Raw genomic sequence first — 19669 nt, 5'->3', positions numbered from 1 at the left:
CCTCTGGTCCTGGAGCCCTTGCTAAGGTCAACGGCATCATGAACTTTGCCAAGTACCGGGACATTTTAGCCAAAAACCTGGTTGCCTCTGCCAGGAGGCTGAAACTTGGCCGGAAGTGGGTCTTACAGCAAGAAAATAACCCCAAGCACACATCAAAATCCACAAATATATGGTAAATTGACCACAAAATAAACATTTTGCAATGGCCATCTCAGTCTCCGGACTTGAACCTCATTGAAAACTTGTGGTTTGAATTGAAGCGCAGATGAACGATATCAAGGATATGGAAAGATTATGTATGGAGGAATGGTCTAAGGGGGTTTCTACACTTGGTCCCTTTCAGCCATTTTTTGTGTACTCTCTGCGGTTTGTATAATGTTTTTTGTGCAGCGTAAACACTCCAAAGGAACTCAGACCCCTCAAAAGGGCCCCTGAAGCGAACTGTTCTGGTTACCTTTTTTAGGGCAATGTGAACACAAAGCTCCCTAGGTTCGCTTTTCATTATTCCCGCACCACACACTAGACCACTGCAACACCGTTTCCCCTGCCATAATCCAGGTTTGCCGAAAAAAATGTGTGCTGTTTTTGGATATTGAGTAGTGATTAAGGATGCACAGAAATTTCAAAATATGTGTGGAGATTTTAGTTCAGATTATTTGTTTGAAATATGTGATCGATAGGCTGAGAGCTTCAAACTGTTTATTCAATTGTGGGGTTTCAATAGTGTGAGATGTTGTCGTATTTGGTAAGAATCACAACATAGGGTACAAAATGTCTCTTAAAGGGCTTAAAGGGCCAGCAGCCTACATTGGATTTATTCTGTTACTGATATTTACTTTAATAGTATCTTCTGATTACAATTATTATGTCATCTTTTAACTAAATGTGATTTATTAGTTATATGTAGGCATATTTAGCTGTCCGATAACACGTTCTGATGGAATGGCTTGTCCTGCACTTTGTAAAAACCCAGAGTGCATTGAGTAAATGTTGGAAAAAGATCTTGGTTCTTTAGTAAAAGTAGCAATGTGAATGCAAAAAGTACTCAGACCACATAATAGGTGAACTGGCAAGTGTTGAGTCCTCATTCAAAGGCAAGGGCAGTGTGAATACAAAGAAAATTTCCCCAAATCTTTTAGCATACACTATACACTCACCGGACAGTTTATTAGGTACACCACCCCGTTCACAAATGGATCGTTCCTACAGACAGTGAGTCACGTGGACGTAACTTGATATATAAAGCAGGCAGACAGGCATCAAGGCATTCAGTTACTGTTCAATTGAACATTAGAATGGGCAAAACAAGTGACCTAAGCGACTCTGAGTGTGGTATGATCATCGGTGCCAGGCGCACCGGTTCCAGTATCTCAGAAGCGGCTGCCCTCCTGTGCTTTTCTCGCACGACGGTGTCTAGGGTTTACCGACAAACCAGTCATCGGCAGTCCTGTGGGCGAAAACAGTTTGTTGATGCGAGAGGTCGAAGGAGAATGGCGATTAATGAATAAGCTAACAGGCAGGCCACAAACAGACATAACAGTGCAGTACAACAGTGGTGTGGCATCTCAGAACGCACAACTTGTTGATCCTTGTCACGGATGGGCTATTGCAGCAGACGACCACACCGGGTTCCACTCCTGTCAGCTAAAAACAAGAAGCGGCTCCAGTGGGCACACGATCACCAACACCGGACAATTGAGGAGTGGAAAAACGTAGACTGGAACATGACAGCGAGTTCAGTTTACTTGAGTGGCCTGCGCAGTCCCCAGACCTCAACCTTATAGAGCATCTTTGGGATGAGATGAAATGGGCTGTTCACAGAATAAATGTTCTGCTGTCCAATCTGCAGCAACTGCGTGATGCCATCGCGTCAGCATGGACCAACATCCCTGTGGAACGTTTCCGACACCTTGTAGAATTCCCTGAATAATTCAGGCTGTTCTAGTGGCAAAGGGGGGTCAGACCCAGTACTAGATGGGTGTACCTAATAAACTGGCGACTATGTTAAATATGTATAATATTGGAAAGGGGATACCTAGTCAGTTGTACAACTGAATGCATTCAACTGAAATGTGTCTTCCGCATTTAACCCAACCCCTCTGAATCAGAGAGTATTTTCATTTAGATTTCAGAACCATCTGGACATAAAAGTAGATCTGTATGTGACTAAGTAGCCAAAGCGGTAATCTGAAAAAAATATTTCAAATAGGACCAAGGGCGGGAATATTTATTTTAAGTGTACCATTGATAAGAAAGGTCAAGGAACCCACCGCACTTGTCTGTAGACTTGTAGCTCATATGGATAGGAAGGTACTGAAAATTAGACATCACAGGAAATATTAATGTGAAATCAGTTAGATAAAAATTTTGCAATTCTAATGGGGGTACTATGGAGGAGGGAGATCAGTGACCTAACATCAAGTGGTTCGATGTATATGTCATATGGATTGAAAATGAAATCTTTACGTGAATTAATAACCACAGCTGTAATATGATAAATATTTATCGGAAATCAAAGGGGGGGAACTTTGGGGGGAAATGTGCCAAGGAACCAACTGCATGTGTCTAGATCTATAGCTCATATGGACAGTGAGCTATTGAAATTTAGACCTATCACAAGAAATATTAATGTAAAAACATTTTAAAATCTAAGTCTGTTTAAGATCTCTAGATCATTTGAGACAATCAAGTGTTTCTGTAAATACCAAGTTTGGCTGATTGCAGTTTTAAGACGGCCCCTTAAAGGCGCTCCATGCTCAACCTGACATCTGCATTATTAAGGGGATACCGCCTATGTCGAGTTCAGGGCATTCTTAAAGCCAATTTATGCTTGATCTTAAAAATGTGGTTGTGGAGGGTGAGACGCAATTCGGAGCCTCCAAAGGCAAGCAGAAGCCAAATTGAGCTACAAATTGCGCCTCTCAAATGTTTTAACAATGCCAAGGGATCCATATAGCTCTGCATTGACATGATTGGTTGACTGTAGGTGGGGGCGGGAAGTCCTGTATAAAGACAAAATCACTTCCTTGACTACTTCCTTCACAACAGCTCCATGCTGCTCTGCAAAGCGCAAGAAGTAGGACTGTCCTGACTTTTGCAGAGGCCGTATCACCGGAAATGCTGCATGGCGAATGCAGATGACGAATTGACCATTTTGCGCCCTTAATATTTCTCCATTGAAGGAATAAAGTCTGTATCTTGCTCTCTATCACCATAATCATCCTAGGACCTTATGTCGAAGAGGTATTGTCGAGCAAACTCCGAATATCAAAACAATATGCAAACTGAAAACAAATTTAATGCAGTCTTTAATAACCGGCAAGGTATCATTCGCCATTCCATCTACCATCTCCTTACAGAATATTATACTGTTTCAACACCTTTTCTGCATAAAACCTTAAGCCTTCATTCTAAGGCATTTTAGTTGTGTTAACAATTCTGAAATATCAGCAAGAATGTGACCGCAAAGAATTGCAATTGATTTCAATACACATCCATTGACAAATTGGATTCACTTCCAGGTACCTTCAGCTGTGGTCCAGTCACAATTCAACACGAGCAGCTTTCAAGCTGATAAATGCGCCTGCGCACTACGGCTGACCCTTCTGGTTCCTGCGCGTAATGCCACGACGTTAGTAGCGGTAGACACAACATACAAGCTACAGTTCTAACTGTAAGACGAGGAAATACATAAATACACCACTTTCAGTCGGTAGCCCATTCACTTGTAGCACGAACACATTGTCTGTTAGAAACCGCAGTCTACAGCAACTATGTTGAAGTTGTTCCTACTATGCACACTGGCAATTTTAAGCCGGGCTGACATCGGCGAAGAAGATGATGTTCTGGTGCTGAAGAAAAGTAATTTCGAGGAGGCTTTGAAAGCTCACCCAAACATCTTAGTTGAATTCTGTAAGTAAACTACCTGATCATATAAAGGCTTAGACAACCTAACTTGTTTGCTTGCCTGCTAATTTGTTCACGCATCTATGCTAGCTAGCGGAGTTCGCTTGCAGTTGTGTTATCAGCTTCACTTCAGCTACCGCAAAGGTGGAATGGCATACCAACGTCAGCTAGCTAGCTTTCCTGATTGGTTTGCTGGGCAAACGTTAGCTAGTTAGCGACCAATTTCACTAACTAACGTTAGGCCTGTTTCATACATTAACTGTTGATTGCACTGCTGGCCATTGTATTTCAAGTAGTAACGTTATATATTTTGAAGCAATCTAAGGCAATGTCATTCCTAGTTAGCCAACTAACTAGTAACGTTAACTAGTTACTGCACATTTGATTAACCTTAATAATACGGGACTTTGTTGTATTTGGCTATCTAGCTAGTATACCTGGCACACAGGCAAATTGAGCATTCAGTGAATCCCGAACTAGCCGTCACAGGACTGATAAGTAAAAAAAAAAAAAGTCACATTCGTCTGTGACCTCTCTTGTTGGTGAAAGTGCCGGTTTCTTTACCAGCCTTGGTTGCTTCATATAAGTTTATAAACGTGACTACAACTTGTTTGTTTAGCTTACAAGGGATGGCTTGTGCTTCTGTGTACCCTCGAGAGAATACTTCATGCACGATTTAGAATACTCTAGCTGTGTGCAACAGTGCCGGCAAAGCATCTCTTGAGTGATGACACCATTCAGTCGTGTGAATACATCAAGCAGACTCCATTAGTTGCAAGAGTGACGTGTATGGTTTGATTCATTCACCACTTGAGTTTCGATTGCTAGATATCGTTTCCTGGTCATGCACACTTTCTACTCCGGTTTCAGTTAGGAGCTGTTTTGATGTAAGTTTACTGACATTCACATAAGTTGCTGCAGTGGTTTTGCGACACATTTGTTAAATGCTTATTAACTTGTGAACTTGGTGGTTTCCACTTTTTCTTAAGTGCAATGGGTTTCTTTAATAAATAGTTTTGATGTTACCAGCAGACCGGTCCTGCTACAACTGTCAAACTCTTGAGGTATTCTGAACTTTTAGCCTGCAGACTGACAAGCCTGCAGACCAATCGGAGAACTCCACGACTCGGACATTCCAATGAGCGACGTGGGCGTGGGCTAAAAACAGTTTGCTCACGTATCTCACGTACTGGCTGGACCTGAAGGCTTGAATGAGATGCTCAGTTGACGTGTACTTCAAAGTTCAATCATCTGTTAAACTTTTGTTTAACTCTCCTGGCTGATGGAACTTGGGGGTTTTCTCCACTGAAACTAAGAAACACTGCAATGAAAACGCACCAACTCATTTTTATTGAAGTTTTGAATCGATGATAAACATACTATTTAGTTTAAAGTAATTGCTGTAGGACTATCATTTGAGGAAATATCCTTTGGACTTTGAACTTACAACCAAGCTTAATAGACTTGTCATGCTTATTGTGATATCTTGACATCTCAAAGCCCATTAATCACACCATCACAGGCAGTCAATAGGTTAAGTTTGTTCAAACTTTCATGGGTTTTTTCATAGGGTTCATGCATTCAGAACCTTTACAAGCCATTCTATGTCCTCCCATAAGAAGTCAGATTAAAAATTCACTTCTCTTCTCAGGCAACATTTTCACTATTTTAGTTATAGCCCAAGACTAGTCTTTTCAGTGAGCTCGTTGAAAACTAACTTGCCAGATTAGGTTTTTCCACGCCCTCTAAATAGCCTACTGTAAGTAAATGTTTTGCTCACTTAACTGGAAATTCTAAATACACAAGTCTCCCTCCATACAAACATTGTACCAATATTGGTGTTTAGTATTTAGAAAGCATCCCTTTGGCCCAAACATGTAGCAACACTCAAATGTTAACATAGTATATCAACAGTCACTACAGTATTTGCATCTACTTCACCTGTCGGTGTGAATCTCTCAACTCTGAAGCTGTGTGGTCTAATTCTATTTCTACGATTTCCTTCTTGCTCCAGATGCCCCGTGGTGCGGCCACTGCAAGGCCCTGGTCCCGGAGTATGCCAAAGCTGCCAGCATGCTGAAGGCAGAGGGCTCAGAGATCCGCCTGGCCAAGGTGGACGCCACAGAGGAGGCAGAACTGGCCCAGGAGTATGGTGTCCGGGGGTACCCTACCATCAAGTTCTTCAAGGGGGGAGACAAGGAGTCGCCCAAAGAGTACTCTGGTGAGTAGTGGAGTGATGTATATTACAGCTAGGGCTGGCATGATTGTCGTGTAACTGTGAACTAAAGAAAGTACTAATCAGAATCGTCGTAGCCCGTTAATTTCAGAAGCGATGGGGTTCAACTTCATATTTTAAGGAGATGTAGTTCACCCAATAGCAGTTAATTTTTACATGAAGTGGGTAAAGTTGAATCATTTTATGAGCAGAATGTCACGTGCGGGATGAAGCTTTATTTCCAAAAGTTCCAAGCGTTCAAAACCATTTGCTTTTCAGACTGGGGGGGTTCACCAAAGCTGTGTTTTCATTAGGTATGTTGTAACTCATTTTCCTATAATGCATAAGCTACACTTAATTTACACTTTTGTAAAAATAAAACAATGACAACCGTGTCTTTGCATGACAATTAATCGTTACCTAAAATTCCATAATCGTCACAGCCCTAGTTATAGCATATATTGCGCTAGACATGATCGTGGACTGAGTCCATAGGCAGAACTGGGCTATTTCTGTGTACTTGGATAGCCATTACAAATTTAGCCCAGTTTTTCACTTTCTCAAGTGAATTGGACAAGGCTCTACCCTACATTTCTTTCGATTTTCAAATAACCAATTATATCAAATAAGATTATCAACTGACAAATTATTCTATTGTAAATTATTGTGATCTCAAATACTAAATCTGGAACAACCTAATTACTCAATGCCTAAGTACCTCAGGGACTGGTACAACTATTACCAAAAGTGATAAGCTGTGTCATGTAGTCCAGTTATGATCATCAGGCATAGATCATGTGTATGATCAGATAATTATTTTCTGAAGGATGGCTCAGACACTAAGTACTGCCTTTTCTTATGCTGGTAATGTGATCTTATCAGCCAAGTGTTAGCCAATGGCCCATTCACTCTTCCCCATATAACTGTGACTAAATGAAGGGGCCCCTCCCTCCTCCACACATTCTATCCATGCTCTCTCTCCCTCCCATCCCCCCCAGCCAGGCAATGTGCAGTTCCTCACGTTTGCTCACTGACTGGCTGCGTTTTCTTTTAAGGGGGGGGAGACCGCCCTAACTTCCAGCACTCGCTCTCTCTGGGCTAAAAGCGGAGCACTCACAAGGCCACGGGCAGCAGTATCCCTTCTCCAGCTGTGTCTGTCTGGCCTGGCTACAGCGTCGCTCAGCGGTGTTGCGCCGCTGTTGCGTCATTGGCTCTTTTTGGAATAACATGCAGGTTAATCATGAGTCAGCCCACTTAATTGGGACACGTTGGTTCTTAGAGAGCTTAAGTCTTCTCTGGTGGGGCAAACGAATCGCGGAGGAATGTAGCTACCTTTTTCCTTTGTCTGCCAGTAAAAAGGCTGGTGTGACCAAATAAGTTAAGAAATACTTTATTAAGTGAGAGGTCTTAAACTGTCCTTTGTCCCTCATAATGACCATTCAAGTAGAATAATGGCAGCAATACTTGTAGCTGTGTTTACTCAAGTACACCACAGTCGTGGCAGAGTACATTTGCTTTTCTGCCTGTTCACCCTGAAGCATTGTTTAATTTGTACCATTAGTCTCTATTCAACCAGCCCTGCTCATGTGACCTGGGCCCTGTTCCAATATTCAAAATGCATCCTTGTGTCCGCCCTTGCTGTCATCTCTGATCTGTACATGATTAGAAAACATGAGGCAGGCTTGCTATTCTCTTGTATTGTTTACCATGGCCAACCTTGTCTGCTCAGTGAATACATTACAACAAACAAAGGAAGTAGGGAATCAATCTCATACATTATTAATGTTTGAATGCTGCTATAGTGACTTACTAGAACTGTTGTTCCCTTCCTGCAGCTGGCAGACAGGCTGATGACATCGTCAACTGGCTGAGGAAGCGCACTGGACCAGCCGCCACCAAACTGGGGGAGGTCACCGAGGCGGAGTCCATGATCGCCGGCAACGAGGTAGCAGTCATCGGCTTCTTCAAGGTGAGACGATGACCTCTGACCTACTACTCTGGCCTAGCTGCGCAAGGTCACTGTGCTACTACAAGGTCAATCTGCAGGGATTCTTTGAAGGAAAGTTTAGTGCCAACTAAGTCCCATTTCCCACTAGACGGATCATGTATGACAGCATCTAAGCTAAGCGTCTTTTTGTCCTCCAGGATGTCGAGTCTGAGGGAGCCAAGGCTTTCCTGAATGCTGCAGAGGCCGTCGATGATGTTCCGTTCGGCATCACCTCCAACGACGCCGTCTTCTCCAAGTTCGAGGTGTCCAAGGATGGCGTCGTCCTCTTCAAGAAGGTACGGAGCGAATACTTAGATTCAGTATGACATAATCACGCAAATGTCTTCATCTTTCAAAATTACTACCCTGATCATGGTGTAACCATGATCATTGAGCTAGACATGCCTAGATGATCACTGATGGGTTAGTGGCAGCCACTGTATTAGGTCATAGGGATTTCCTGCTAGTCTCATTGGCTGGTCTCTAAAGTGAAGTGCAGTGCTTTACAGTTTAAAAGAAGGGGGAAAGCCATCTTCTTTGATATAGCCCTCCTGAGATTCTTCCTTCATACTCAAGTCTCTGTCTGAGGAATTCACTCATTTGAACAAGCATTTCCTCGGTAATAGCAAGATGAGGGATTCCTCTTCATTCAGATTTTACAGTGAAGGTCAACTGGTTATTAAATGTGGCTCCTACATGTAATGGTCTTACCCTCTCCCCTCCCTCAAATGACAATGATACTTAAAAGGACCAGATGTGGTAATTGGATATCTGTATTTCGAAGCCAAGCCACATCTTGTCAGATTAAACGGACCTGGGCTGAACTGGGTCACAGTCCACATGGACTTTCCATTAGTTGTTATGCGACAAGTTATAACCACATTCCTGCCTTTTCATAGGTATCAGATATTCCTGCCTTGTCAAATACGTTTTTCCTTTCACCTGATAAGTCATCACTGGTCAACAAGGAAAGAAGCCAGCCGCTAGTGTGGGTTTGGGTTGAGTAGTTGTAAACATGGTCTGAAAGTCTTCCAGTATGAGGCATATGGCTGAATATCAAACCTGCGAAATAAGGCACTGATGTCTATGGGAGAAAATGTGTGTTAGATCTCAAGTTAGGATTTGGCTCCTATTCAGCAGAAGTAAGATTCCATCTGACATTTAAAAACAGATGTCACCCATAAGCCTTTGGATTTTCATGGCTGGACAAGACTAGACCAGACCACACTTGTCAACCTGTTTCCATCTCTCCCTCTGCTTAGAATTTTTTTTTATCCTACTTTTTTTTATATCATTGCCCTTTAGTGGTCAGGGAGGGCCAGCTTAACGGCAGGCCTTTACATGTCGCTGTTCATTACATTTCTGCCTGTCATTTTAAAGGCTTAACCCGCCATTTCTAATGAGACATAGATGGGATTCCTCCGTCTTATCACCTGGTAAGCCCCCTGCTCATCAGTCATCATACTACCCCACTATTGTCTGCTTTCGCTCTCTCTCGCTCTCTCTCGCTCTCTCTCGCTCTCTCTCGCTCTCTCTCGCTCTCTCTCGCTCTCTCTCGCTCTCTCTCGCTCTCTCTCGCTCTCTCTCGCTCTCTCTCGCTCTCTCTCGCTCTCTCTCGCTCTCTCTCGCTCTCTCTCGCTCTCTCTCGCTCTCTCTCGCTCTCTCTCGCTCTCGCTCGCTCGCTCTCGCTCTCTCTCGCTCGCTCTCTCGCGCTCTCTCGCGCGCTCTCTCGCGCTCTCTCGCGCTCTCTCGCGCTCGCTCGCTCGCTCTCGCTCTCTCTCGCTCTCTCAGTAATTCAACCTTGACACACTTCTGTGGTCTCCCAACTTTCCCTTTGTGTACCAGTAAGGGCTGACCGGCACTGTACTGCTATTCTTAACACTCAATAAAACCCCATTTAGCCTAACGTTGATTTCTTCGGCTGGGGTTACCAAAGGGATTTAAATGAGCTTGTTTGGGTTGTGGGGAGTTCACAGGCAGAATATAATAAAATGGGACTTAACTGGCAAGTTGGTGACTTATTAGTGGGTTTGGCTTCCAACTAATGTTTCCGTCTGTCTTCTCCTCTACAGTTCGATGAGGGTCGTAACACCTTTGACGGAGAGCTGAGCAAGGCTGACCTGCTGGCCTTCATCAAGGCCAACCAGCTGCCCCTGGTCATTGAGTTTACCGAACAGGTAACGGCTGTGCTTTGTACCGCTGATACTGAAACCGATGTGCTCTCAAATATCCACTCACTCAGAAAATACACCTTTTTCCAGATGAACTCTCTCTCCTCTGTCACACTAAGCTACAGAATCTATCGACAGCCTCATCCCCACCAAGGCCCTATGACGGCTGTCACAGGAACCTTCAGTACCGTTCCCACAACTTTAATACAAGCGTTTATATCCTGAGCTTTGTTCCCCGTGTATGACATTCGTGCTTCATAACATTGTGTTTTCTCTGCAGACCGCCCCCAAGATCTTCGGAGGAGAAATCAAGTCTCACATCCTCATGTTCGTGCCCAAGGCTGCCCCCGACTTCAACGAAAAAATGGTCGAGTTCAAGAAGGCATCGGAGGGATTCAAGGGCAAGGTGGGTGGACCAGACTGAACGGATTCAAAGTGACGACCTTCATTCATTGTACCCTATCTCCAGTAAAGGCAGTGTGCTCGTTATTCCTGATCTATTTATTATGAGAAAGGGCGAGTTATTTTTCATCCAGCGCTTTAAAGTCATTTACTGCATGTGCAGCACTGTGGATATGTACCATTGAGATTGTACTGGAGTGTACATAGAATACCTACCTAGACTAAAAGCTAGATACATAAGCCTCGTATTTCATCCTCTTCCTCGCCTCCCCCAGATCCTGTTCATCTTCATCGACAGCGAGGTGGACGACAACCAGCGCATCCTGGAGTTCTTTGGGCTGAAGAAGGAGGAGTGTCCTGCCATCCGCCTCATCACGCTGGAGGACGAGATGACCAAGTACAGGCCCGAGAGCGAGGCCATCACTGCCGACAACATCGTCGCCTTCTGCACACTCTTCACAGAGGGAAAACTCAAGGTGTGTGTGTGTTGGCCTAACAATGACTACAGACATTCCAAGTGTACATGCTCCGTGTGTGTTTTAGGACAGTGTTACTCAGATTACAGGGTTATGCTGTTAATGAGGTTTCTAGATCATTGGGGTGCCCCTGACTGCTGATAAGTTCAGTACAGTAGGCCACAGCTCAGCCTAGATGGTGAGAACAGCCGTGCCCTACTGTAGACATTGATGAACCAGTCTCTTACTGTTAGGTCAGTGCAGTCATCATGGCTCGATGGCTGGGCGTCAATGGCAGTGGCTTGAATGGGCAGATCTAGGCTAACATGCTGTGCCCGAAAGTGTTACAAATGACAATTGTTAGGTCATAAGGTTTAGTGCCAGTTGTTAGGACTTTTAGGGAGACAAACAAATGTGGGCCTGCATCACACACCTGAACTAGCAAGTATTGGTTAGACTCCATATTTATTTTAGTGGTGTGAGGGAGTATCTGCGCTGTGCAGGCTTTGCATCATTCCCATTCTATAGGAGATTTCCTTATGACCTGAGTCAAGTGTTGCTTCGTTTGGAACTAACATAATTCAGCTCATTCTTAGTTTTGCAAAAGTCATGTAATCCATCGTAAATCTCTCCTCATGCGTCTCCCCCCCACAGCCCCACCTCATGAGCCAGGACATCCCTGAAGACTGGGACAAGAACCCCGTCAGAGTCCTGGTCGGCAAGAACTTTGAGGAGGTCGTCTTCGACCCCAAAAAGAATGTCTTCGTTGAGTTTTGTAAGTACTACCCCCTCTCATCAATACCATGTGTAAGCCCCAGGTGGTCGACAGGCTCACTTTTCAGGGGTCGATGGCCCTGATATATTTTGAGGTGCGCTCTTTTGATTACACCGCCCACGTGGAGGGAGGACGGGAGGTGCGATGCTATCCTGAGTCTGAAACAGGAGTCTTTCTCCTAGCCCTGGCGATGCCCCCCGCACCTTTGCGCTAAGCCCCAGCAGATGTACAAGAGACAGGGACCTAAGATCACTCCATCAGCCCTCCACACGAATCGATGTGTAACCCAAGACTGAGTAAGGAAACATTGGGATAAATTTAGTCGTGGGAGGAGATTTTTATAGCTCGCAACTACTAAACTTTCCTCCACTGTTGTGGTGACCCAGAGTGAGGAATTTTCCATCCCTGGGCTTTAATGTAATGTCGCTTACGGTCACTGACTGGGGGGGTTCTCATACGACTGGAGGGTATTTCCTAGCCGGTTGAGGGGAGCGAGGGCGATTAGCTGGGGGTGCACATGCTATGCTCTCTCTGCATGTTTGAAGTGTCCCAGTGTTTGGGTTGCTGGGGCAGGATGGCATTGTAGGGAGGCACAGCTGTTGTAAACCTAACTGCCGACCTCGGCAACTACAGCCCACAGGCTTGAATTAATGGGCAGCTGGCAAGCCATTCCCCTATTCCAGTCACTTTCCATTGTATAAATGATCCGATACAGCTGTGCATTATGTTTTCCATGCATGTGTATCTATCTGTGCATCAGTGATTATTTATATCCATGCCGATGCAATGTCATGATACTTCTACTGTGGATACAAATGGAAGGCAAAGTAACATCATGCAATACAATAACCAGCCTAAGCATTCAGGTGCTGATCAATGAGCTTGTATGGGACATGAAAATGTTCTTATCCCTGACTGCTCCTCTGCTCTTCCCACTGCAGATGCACCCTGGTGCGGCCACTGCAAACAGCTTGACCCCATCTGGACCAAACTGGGAGAGAAGTACCAGGACAGCGCCGATATCGTCGTGGCTAAGATGGACTCCACAGCCAACGAGATCGAGACAGTCAAAGTACACAGCTTCCCCACACTCAAGTTCTTCCCGGCAGGCGATGAGCACAAGGTAAGTCTACTGAAAAGAGGTAGAATGTCTGTCGGCGTTAGCAGCCGTATGGAACTGTTGGCAGTTGACTCCCAAATGTATATCATGACAATGTTTTCATTGACATGGTCCTCAGCTGGTCAGTTCCTCTGTCCCACACTAGGGGATGGAGTTTGAGGTGAGACGGAGGGGCTCTGCTATATACCCAAATGTTATGAGATTATTGCATCACTAGAAGTCCTCTGTACAACCCCATTTTGGAATGACCAAGGTCTAATTCCACTTTTGGATAACATGACAACATATTTGTTTAATTGGCTCATTTCCCCAACATAGCCAGCGTTAAATTGCCTGGCATTTGAGCACGGGTCTCACTTTTGAAAACCAAGCCCTCGCAAGAGAAATATTGAATCCCCTGTTGGTTAGTAGCACAACCCATTCTGGGCTTTCACTCTCTCGGTAAACATCTCAGAAGCATGGCTTTTGGCCACCCACCCATCCATCCACCCACACCCATCCATCCACCCACACCCATCCATCCACCCACACCCATCCATCCACCCACACCCATCCATCCACCCTACTGAAATATCGTCTTTCATTTCACAGCATTACAGGTGGGTGTGCGGTTATTATGATCAGGTTAAGTAGCTGTCACACTCACTAGGAGGGTTGATTTAGCAGCGACAGCCACACATGCAGAAACCCAAGCCTGCTGGCCCTCTGAGAGACTCTGCCTTTGTGGTGGTGTTTACCACTTCTACCAAACCCAACCCCTCTCTTTTTATGGCTGCCCGATAATGCCCTCACCCTCTTGGGATCCTCTTGAGACCCTCACCCCAGCTCTTAAAGAGCAGGTTGGCATTTATTGTCATGAGTCTTGTCTTGGAGGCAGAGCTAAGCATTTCCCCTTAGATAGGCCAGCTGAAATGTTAAAATTGGCTTTATTTTAAAAAAGCTTTTCAATTTCAGGTTAGGCAATAGGTTTAGCAGTGTGGTTAAGATTTTACCACTTCAGAACAAGATTCAAGATGACAAAATGCACATCTGCTCTTAAAGACCACCCTGGCACTCTTTCCCCCCTCCCCCTGAACTATATCCCATAGCAGTCAACTACAGAAAGCCTCCTGGAAGAGGTTGGCAGCCTTAATTGGGAGCTTTATGTTGGGATTCCCCTTGCGAAGAGCCCTGGGGTTAACCCTGACCCTGAGCCATTCCTCCTTGTGACAGAGCCAGAGATGGCTAGGGAAGGAGGCAGCTGCACGAGTAGCCCCAGGCTCCGCCTGTCTGTTAGCTCGTTATGCTCTGTATTAACTGACTGGCTAAGACTACATGGGTCTGGAGGCAGAGCTCTGCGACTGTCCTCAAGACCGATCTCAAGGGCAGTCCTATAGTAACTGGTTCTATAAACGAGAAGGGCCAGAAACAACACACCTTTGGCCTTCTCTCATCCATCAATAGTTGTGTATCTCCTCTTGACCGCTCATTGGCACAGATCTGAAGATGGCTGTGGCCTCAAAGGTTATTGGCTCCAGATTCAAATTGGCACGTGTTGAGGGACCCCACAGGCTGATTTGAATAATTAGACATTTGGATAAGATTTCAGTAGTTATTTGACAAATGGACCACTGGACTTTCTTGGGGTTTTATAGCTCCAATTTTGCCACATTTGATAGTTGGTGGTGCATGCAGTCAGTCTTGCTTGGTTAGAGCATTTTCTTCTCATGGAAAAGCAAAGGAAAATTATCAATTTGTATTTCAATCCCTATAGAAATTTGATGCATGTGATTTTTTTCCATGCAGGTGGTCGACTACAATGGTGAGAGGACACTGGAGGGCTTCACCAAGTTCCTGGAGAGCGGAGGCAAGGATGGCGGTGCACCGGCTGGAGAGGAAGGGGAGGAGGATGAGGGGATTGATGTAAGTACACCCCTTGGATTAGTATGGAAAAACAGTTTGTCTTCATGCTTAAGCAGACACTACAATTATGTTTGCATGACAGATTTGCATTAAACAGCAAGGCATTGCTATGCGGTCAAAATGGAATCGTGCAAACCGTTTCAAAGCCCAATCGTTTTACTTGCAGTTTTGAACTGAAAACGCCCACCTTTTTCACAATGACTTATTTTTTTACACGGTCATATGCTGAGTGCACGCTGAAATGTGAATGTTTCTCAAGGCCGCTTTCAAACGGTCAGAAAATGATGCGTTTGAATTACAGCCAAACCTTATCCAGTAAGAGTAATGCATTGGTGGACAGGGCAGGAGAATACAGCAATGTTGGACAAGGTTTAACTTTTGGTGCAACGCATCCTGATCAATTGAATTCTCCCCAGAAACTGGCCCAAGATTCGTGCATGTGCAAGCAAGGCCTCATCACACTAGGTGCCTTTTGGGGGGATATTCAGTATCCTGTAGGTCACCCAGAATAGACCCACAGGACCACCTCTCCTGAAGATTTGGGTAACTTGAATTGGGGTCACATGCCTACCTTTTTTTAAGTCGATTTAAAAGGCAGGTAGCCTAGTGGTTAGTGCGTTGGGCCAGTAACTGATTGGTTGCTTGATTGAATCCCCGAGCTGACAAGGTCAAAATCTGTCATTCTGCTCCTGAACAAGGCAGTTAACCCACTGTTCATAGGTCATAGTAAATAAGAATTTTTGTTCTGAACTGACTTTCCTAGTTAAATAAATAGAAGTGAAGCCTACTCTTTGCCTCAGGACAATGCAGAAACAATTGTAATGGGTATTTGCATGATGTTATTTATTTGTCAGTGTTGAAGTCTGTTGTCTTTCCCCATCTCACTTCACTGACTCTACCACTTTCCAATCCAACCTGGAGGAAACTGGGTCTAGTGGAGATGTAGGTCAAGCTGATGAAGACTTCCATAACTCAGTCTTCAAGCACAGCAGGCAGCCAGACAGACATGCTCAATACATGACCCATTAAGGCCGAGACAGTCATTAGTCCAGCAGCCCATGTCTGTCATCAATGAAGGAGATGACAAACCTTACCCACTAAAAATCCTGACCTGAGATTGTAATAATTCTAATGGGGAATATCCTGGTATAAATTCTAATGCCCAGTTGTATGAAGTAATGCACAAAACGGAGTACGACATTTTGAGAAATTGAGTCATGTTCCTTATGATGTCGTCATCCAAGACTTCTTGCACAAGGGAATGATGATTTTTCTCTCCATTTTGAAGCCAAATGACAAGAGCCAGTAATCTATCTCTAATGCTTCTAAAAAAAAAAAATGTTTTTAAAGAAAGCCTGGTGGCTTTTTGAGATGCGGCTGGGGTTTCGCTCCTTCCCTGGCACCTAGCTGGGTGCTTAGACCAGGGCATGCATCCAAAACCCACTGGAGATCCAGCTCAAACTAGTTGAAGGCCCTCATCCCACTACCACACACCCCCTTCTCAGAAGTCTAATTGCAGACCATTCCCCGACTGCGGTCGCTAATGCCCGCTGCAGCTGTCGCCGCTGTTTACCAGGCTCTCCCTTCGGACCAGACCTCATGTCCGAACGTGCAAGTCAATATCCCCAACCCCACCTTCCTCACCCCCACATCCTCAGTCAACAGTATCCCTCCCCTGGCAGCTGTGACTGAATGGCATCTTTGCAAGACTGTCATTTCAAATATCTTTGGGTTGCATACACATATTTAACAGAATCTATAAATATTAGGACGAGCGACGTCTGAGTCCAAAGTGTTTGATGTATAGACAACGTGGATAGAATGTACAGTGCATTCGGGAAGAATTCAGACCCCTTGACTTTTCCACATTTTGTTATGTCACTGCCTTATTCTAAACTAGATTACATAATTTTTTCCCCCCATAATGACAAAGCAAAAAACTGGTTTTTAGATATGTTTGAAAATTCATTAAAAATAAACTGAAATCCCATTTATGTAAGTATTCAGACCCTTTACTCAGTACTTTGTTGAAAAAAACTAACAATTTAATCAATTTTAGAATACGGCTGTAATGTAACAAAATATAGTTAAAGGGGTTTGAATACTTTCTGAATGCACTGTGTGTAGATGGATGGATAAATGGATATGTGAAAAATAGTACATGTACAGCACTAGTTAAATAGGATATGCCTTGTCTACAATGCAGTATATACATACGAAGTTAATAAAACAGTAAGTGTTATTCATTATTAACCACATACTGTTTGGGTTACCATGCTGGATTTGTTCATGCGGTCTGCCAAAAGTGATGAATGGGCATGGAGGGCCTTTCAGTTAAACCTCAGTGCTCCACATGTCTTGTCCATAGGTTGTTTTCATATGTACATATGTTTCGCCATAGATGGACATGGGTTTCTCCAGGTCGCGGTTTTTTTCAACAACCTTTCAAGCATGTCATGTTGCCCATTTAGAATTTGAGCGTTTATGGTTTGTGTCAGGACAGCCACACAAAATGAGCTTTGTTAGTATCCTCCCACCACAATGTTCAGTATAGCATCCAGTCAGGGCAGACTCAGAGAACGGCTTCCTCCAGCCAGGTGTTAAACACCCTCTCCTCTCTCCTAGGATATGGAAGACCTGGATGAACAGGACAGTGATTCTGACGGTGGCGACCACGACGAGTTATAAGACCCGGCGAAGGAGAGAGGAGAGACGAACCCCCCACCCCTTTTACCAACCACCATCACTTCCACCCCTGTTCTGTGAACACTAATACTTCTCCTTTAACTGCTCCTCAGTCAGTCTGTCAGCAGATGTGGCAGGACCCTCGGCCAGCCCCCCCTCCTGAAGCCACCGCCACAACCTCGATCCCCTTTCTCCCTCCCGCTGGACCGGATGGACTCGTCTGTCCCCTTGTCATGGGAACTCAACAGAGCAGAACGGCACCTCGTGGTCTTAACGGCTTTTTTCATTACCAACGTTCCTCATCAGTCAAACGATGGAGTTGTGTTGCCAAAATGTTAAGAATGGCATTAAGATACTGTGCTTGACATATCCAGTTGGATCCACAAATTGGGTTATGTACCTGTCATTTCTTGTCGAATTACTTTTCCCCCAGTCTGCCGCAGTGTGAGGATGGTGCAGTTTTGTGGTGTAGCTGGTTTTTAGGTTTTGGGGGGGGGCTGCTTATGTTCTTGTTCCTCTGCTTGGCTTTTTGAGGGCCAGAGGTGTTATATGGTGGGATGTATGGACTGATCTCTCAGGGGACTTGGGGCCATCCTATTGTTTTTTTGTAAAGAGTAACAAAATAAAGAAGCAACGTGTTCCATGTAGCAGAGGCCCCTGGAAAGCAATATATGCATCTGTAGCTGAGACCAATCTTGAGGGTCACTGTATTTCTCTCTCTCTCGCTCTCTCTCTGCCTTCATTCCCTCTAAGTCTGCAAATCATGTTTTTCAGTTCAGTTTCCCTCATTTCAGCATGGCTACTGACTTACTTTTTTTTTAAAGAAAGAAAAAAGATACACTTTGGAATTAGCTTGTTTTATTTAATTGTATTTTCATTCAATATATATTTTTTAAAATCTGTCATTAAATAATCTGTGTATACCAGTAATGCCCAGCTAAAGTTAAGCTGGGTAGAGTTGGCCCTCTGACTCTGTTAGACCTGGGATTTGTGGGGAGGCCCAGGACGGTTTCTGTTTCTATCACTGTGTTCATAGCCTGGACCCAGATCTGTTTGTGCAGTCTTGCCAACTCCTATAGTCTTGACCAGACGACACAAATAGATCTGAGACCAGGCTACTGTGTTTATGCCGTCAGATTCCACATGGTTACTGTCGGAAGGTTTGGGTACTTAAAAGGATCTGTGTTTTGGGACTCTTGAGAGGGGTCTCTGTCCTGGTTGTCTTTGGGGAGGTGGGGAACAGTGCAACAGTCCTACCCCCACCGTACCTGTACTGCCCCCATCCCTCTGGCTTCGGCTCTAACTGAGGCTCTTGTCCCCATGGAGATGTTTGTGTGCCTGGTGGTGTGTAAGCGTGATTGCGTGAGTCTGCTTTTCTTCTTACGTCCAGGGACAAGGTTGTGAATGTTTTTGTGATGTTTGGCTGGGATGGGAGGGTTGAATAGGGCAGACCGGGGTGAGGTTCAACAGCAGCTGTTCAAAGTGGTGGGGGAAATGACTTAGAAACAAACGCATTCCATCACATTGAATTTGACGTGGAAAAGTGAAAACTGGTGGCCAAATTAAATAAAAATAAGAAAAAATAACTGTTGGCTTTTATTCTTGTGCTTTTTAGCGCAACATTGTTTCAAAATATCAATACTGTGGAGTTTTAAAGGGAGACTATCTACTGGATTGCCTACCATGATCACATACGTATGCCAGTAAATAGTACTTATGCTATTAAGATGGTGCTGACAGATAGGACAGTCGTGCTTCTAGCTCCCACAAGTATTTCGCTACACCCTCGACGTGTATGTCACCATTAAATGTATTTGAAATAGGCTGTAGCTAGGGTTCTATGCTTCTAATGGTTATAACACATGGACAGTAAGTACACCTGTCTAACTATGACTCAAGGAAGGAAAAACAGCCATTTTTAAGTCATGCTTACTGGATTAGTCTCTTGCAGTAGATTTCCGACGACAACCAAACTAAAGCCATATTGACTAATTTACACTTCTGTAACGTTAAAGGTATGCATAGTATATGACTGACAGATTCATTTGCTG

General features: G+C 44.4%; 1 protein-coding gene across 1 annotated transcript; it reads left to right on the top strand.

Annotated features, from left to right (window-relative positions):
* The first annotated feature begins 3628 nt into the window (after nucleotides 1–3628).
* Nucleotides 3629–19182, top strand: pdia1 (disulfide-isomerase). The gene is given in 3 exon segments (NM_001141142.2): nucleotides 3629–3912; nucleotides 5921–5974; nucleotides 18552–19182. Coding segments are annotated over 3 exon segments (201 nt in total). The 5' UTR covers nucleotides 3629–3773; the 3' UTR covers nucleotides 18560–19182.
* Nucleotides 19183–19669: the final 487 nt, after the last annotated feature.

The sequence above is a fragment of the Salmo salar genome, chromosome 12, assembly GCF_965601325.2.
Source record: "Salmo salar chromosome 12, fSalSal1, whole genome shotgun sequence".
NCBI classification, from domain to species: domain Eukaryota; kingdom Metazoa; phylum Chordata; class Actinopteri; order Salmoniformes; family Salmonidae; genus Salmo; species Salmo salar.
Note: the sequence above shows the minus strand (reverse complement) of the source record. Positions and strands in the feature narration are given on the sequence as shown.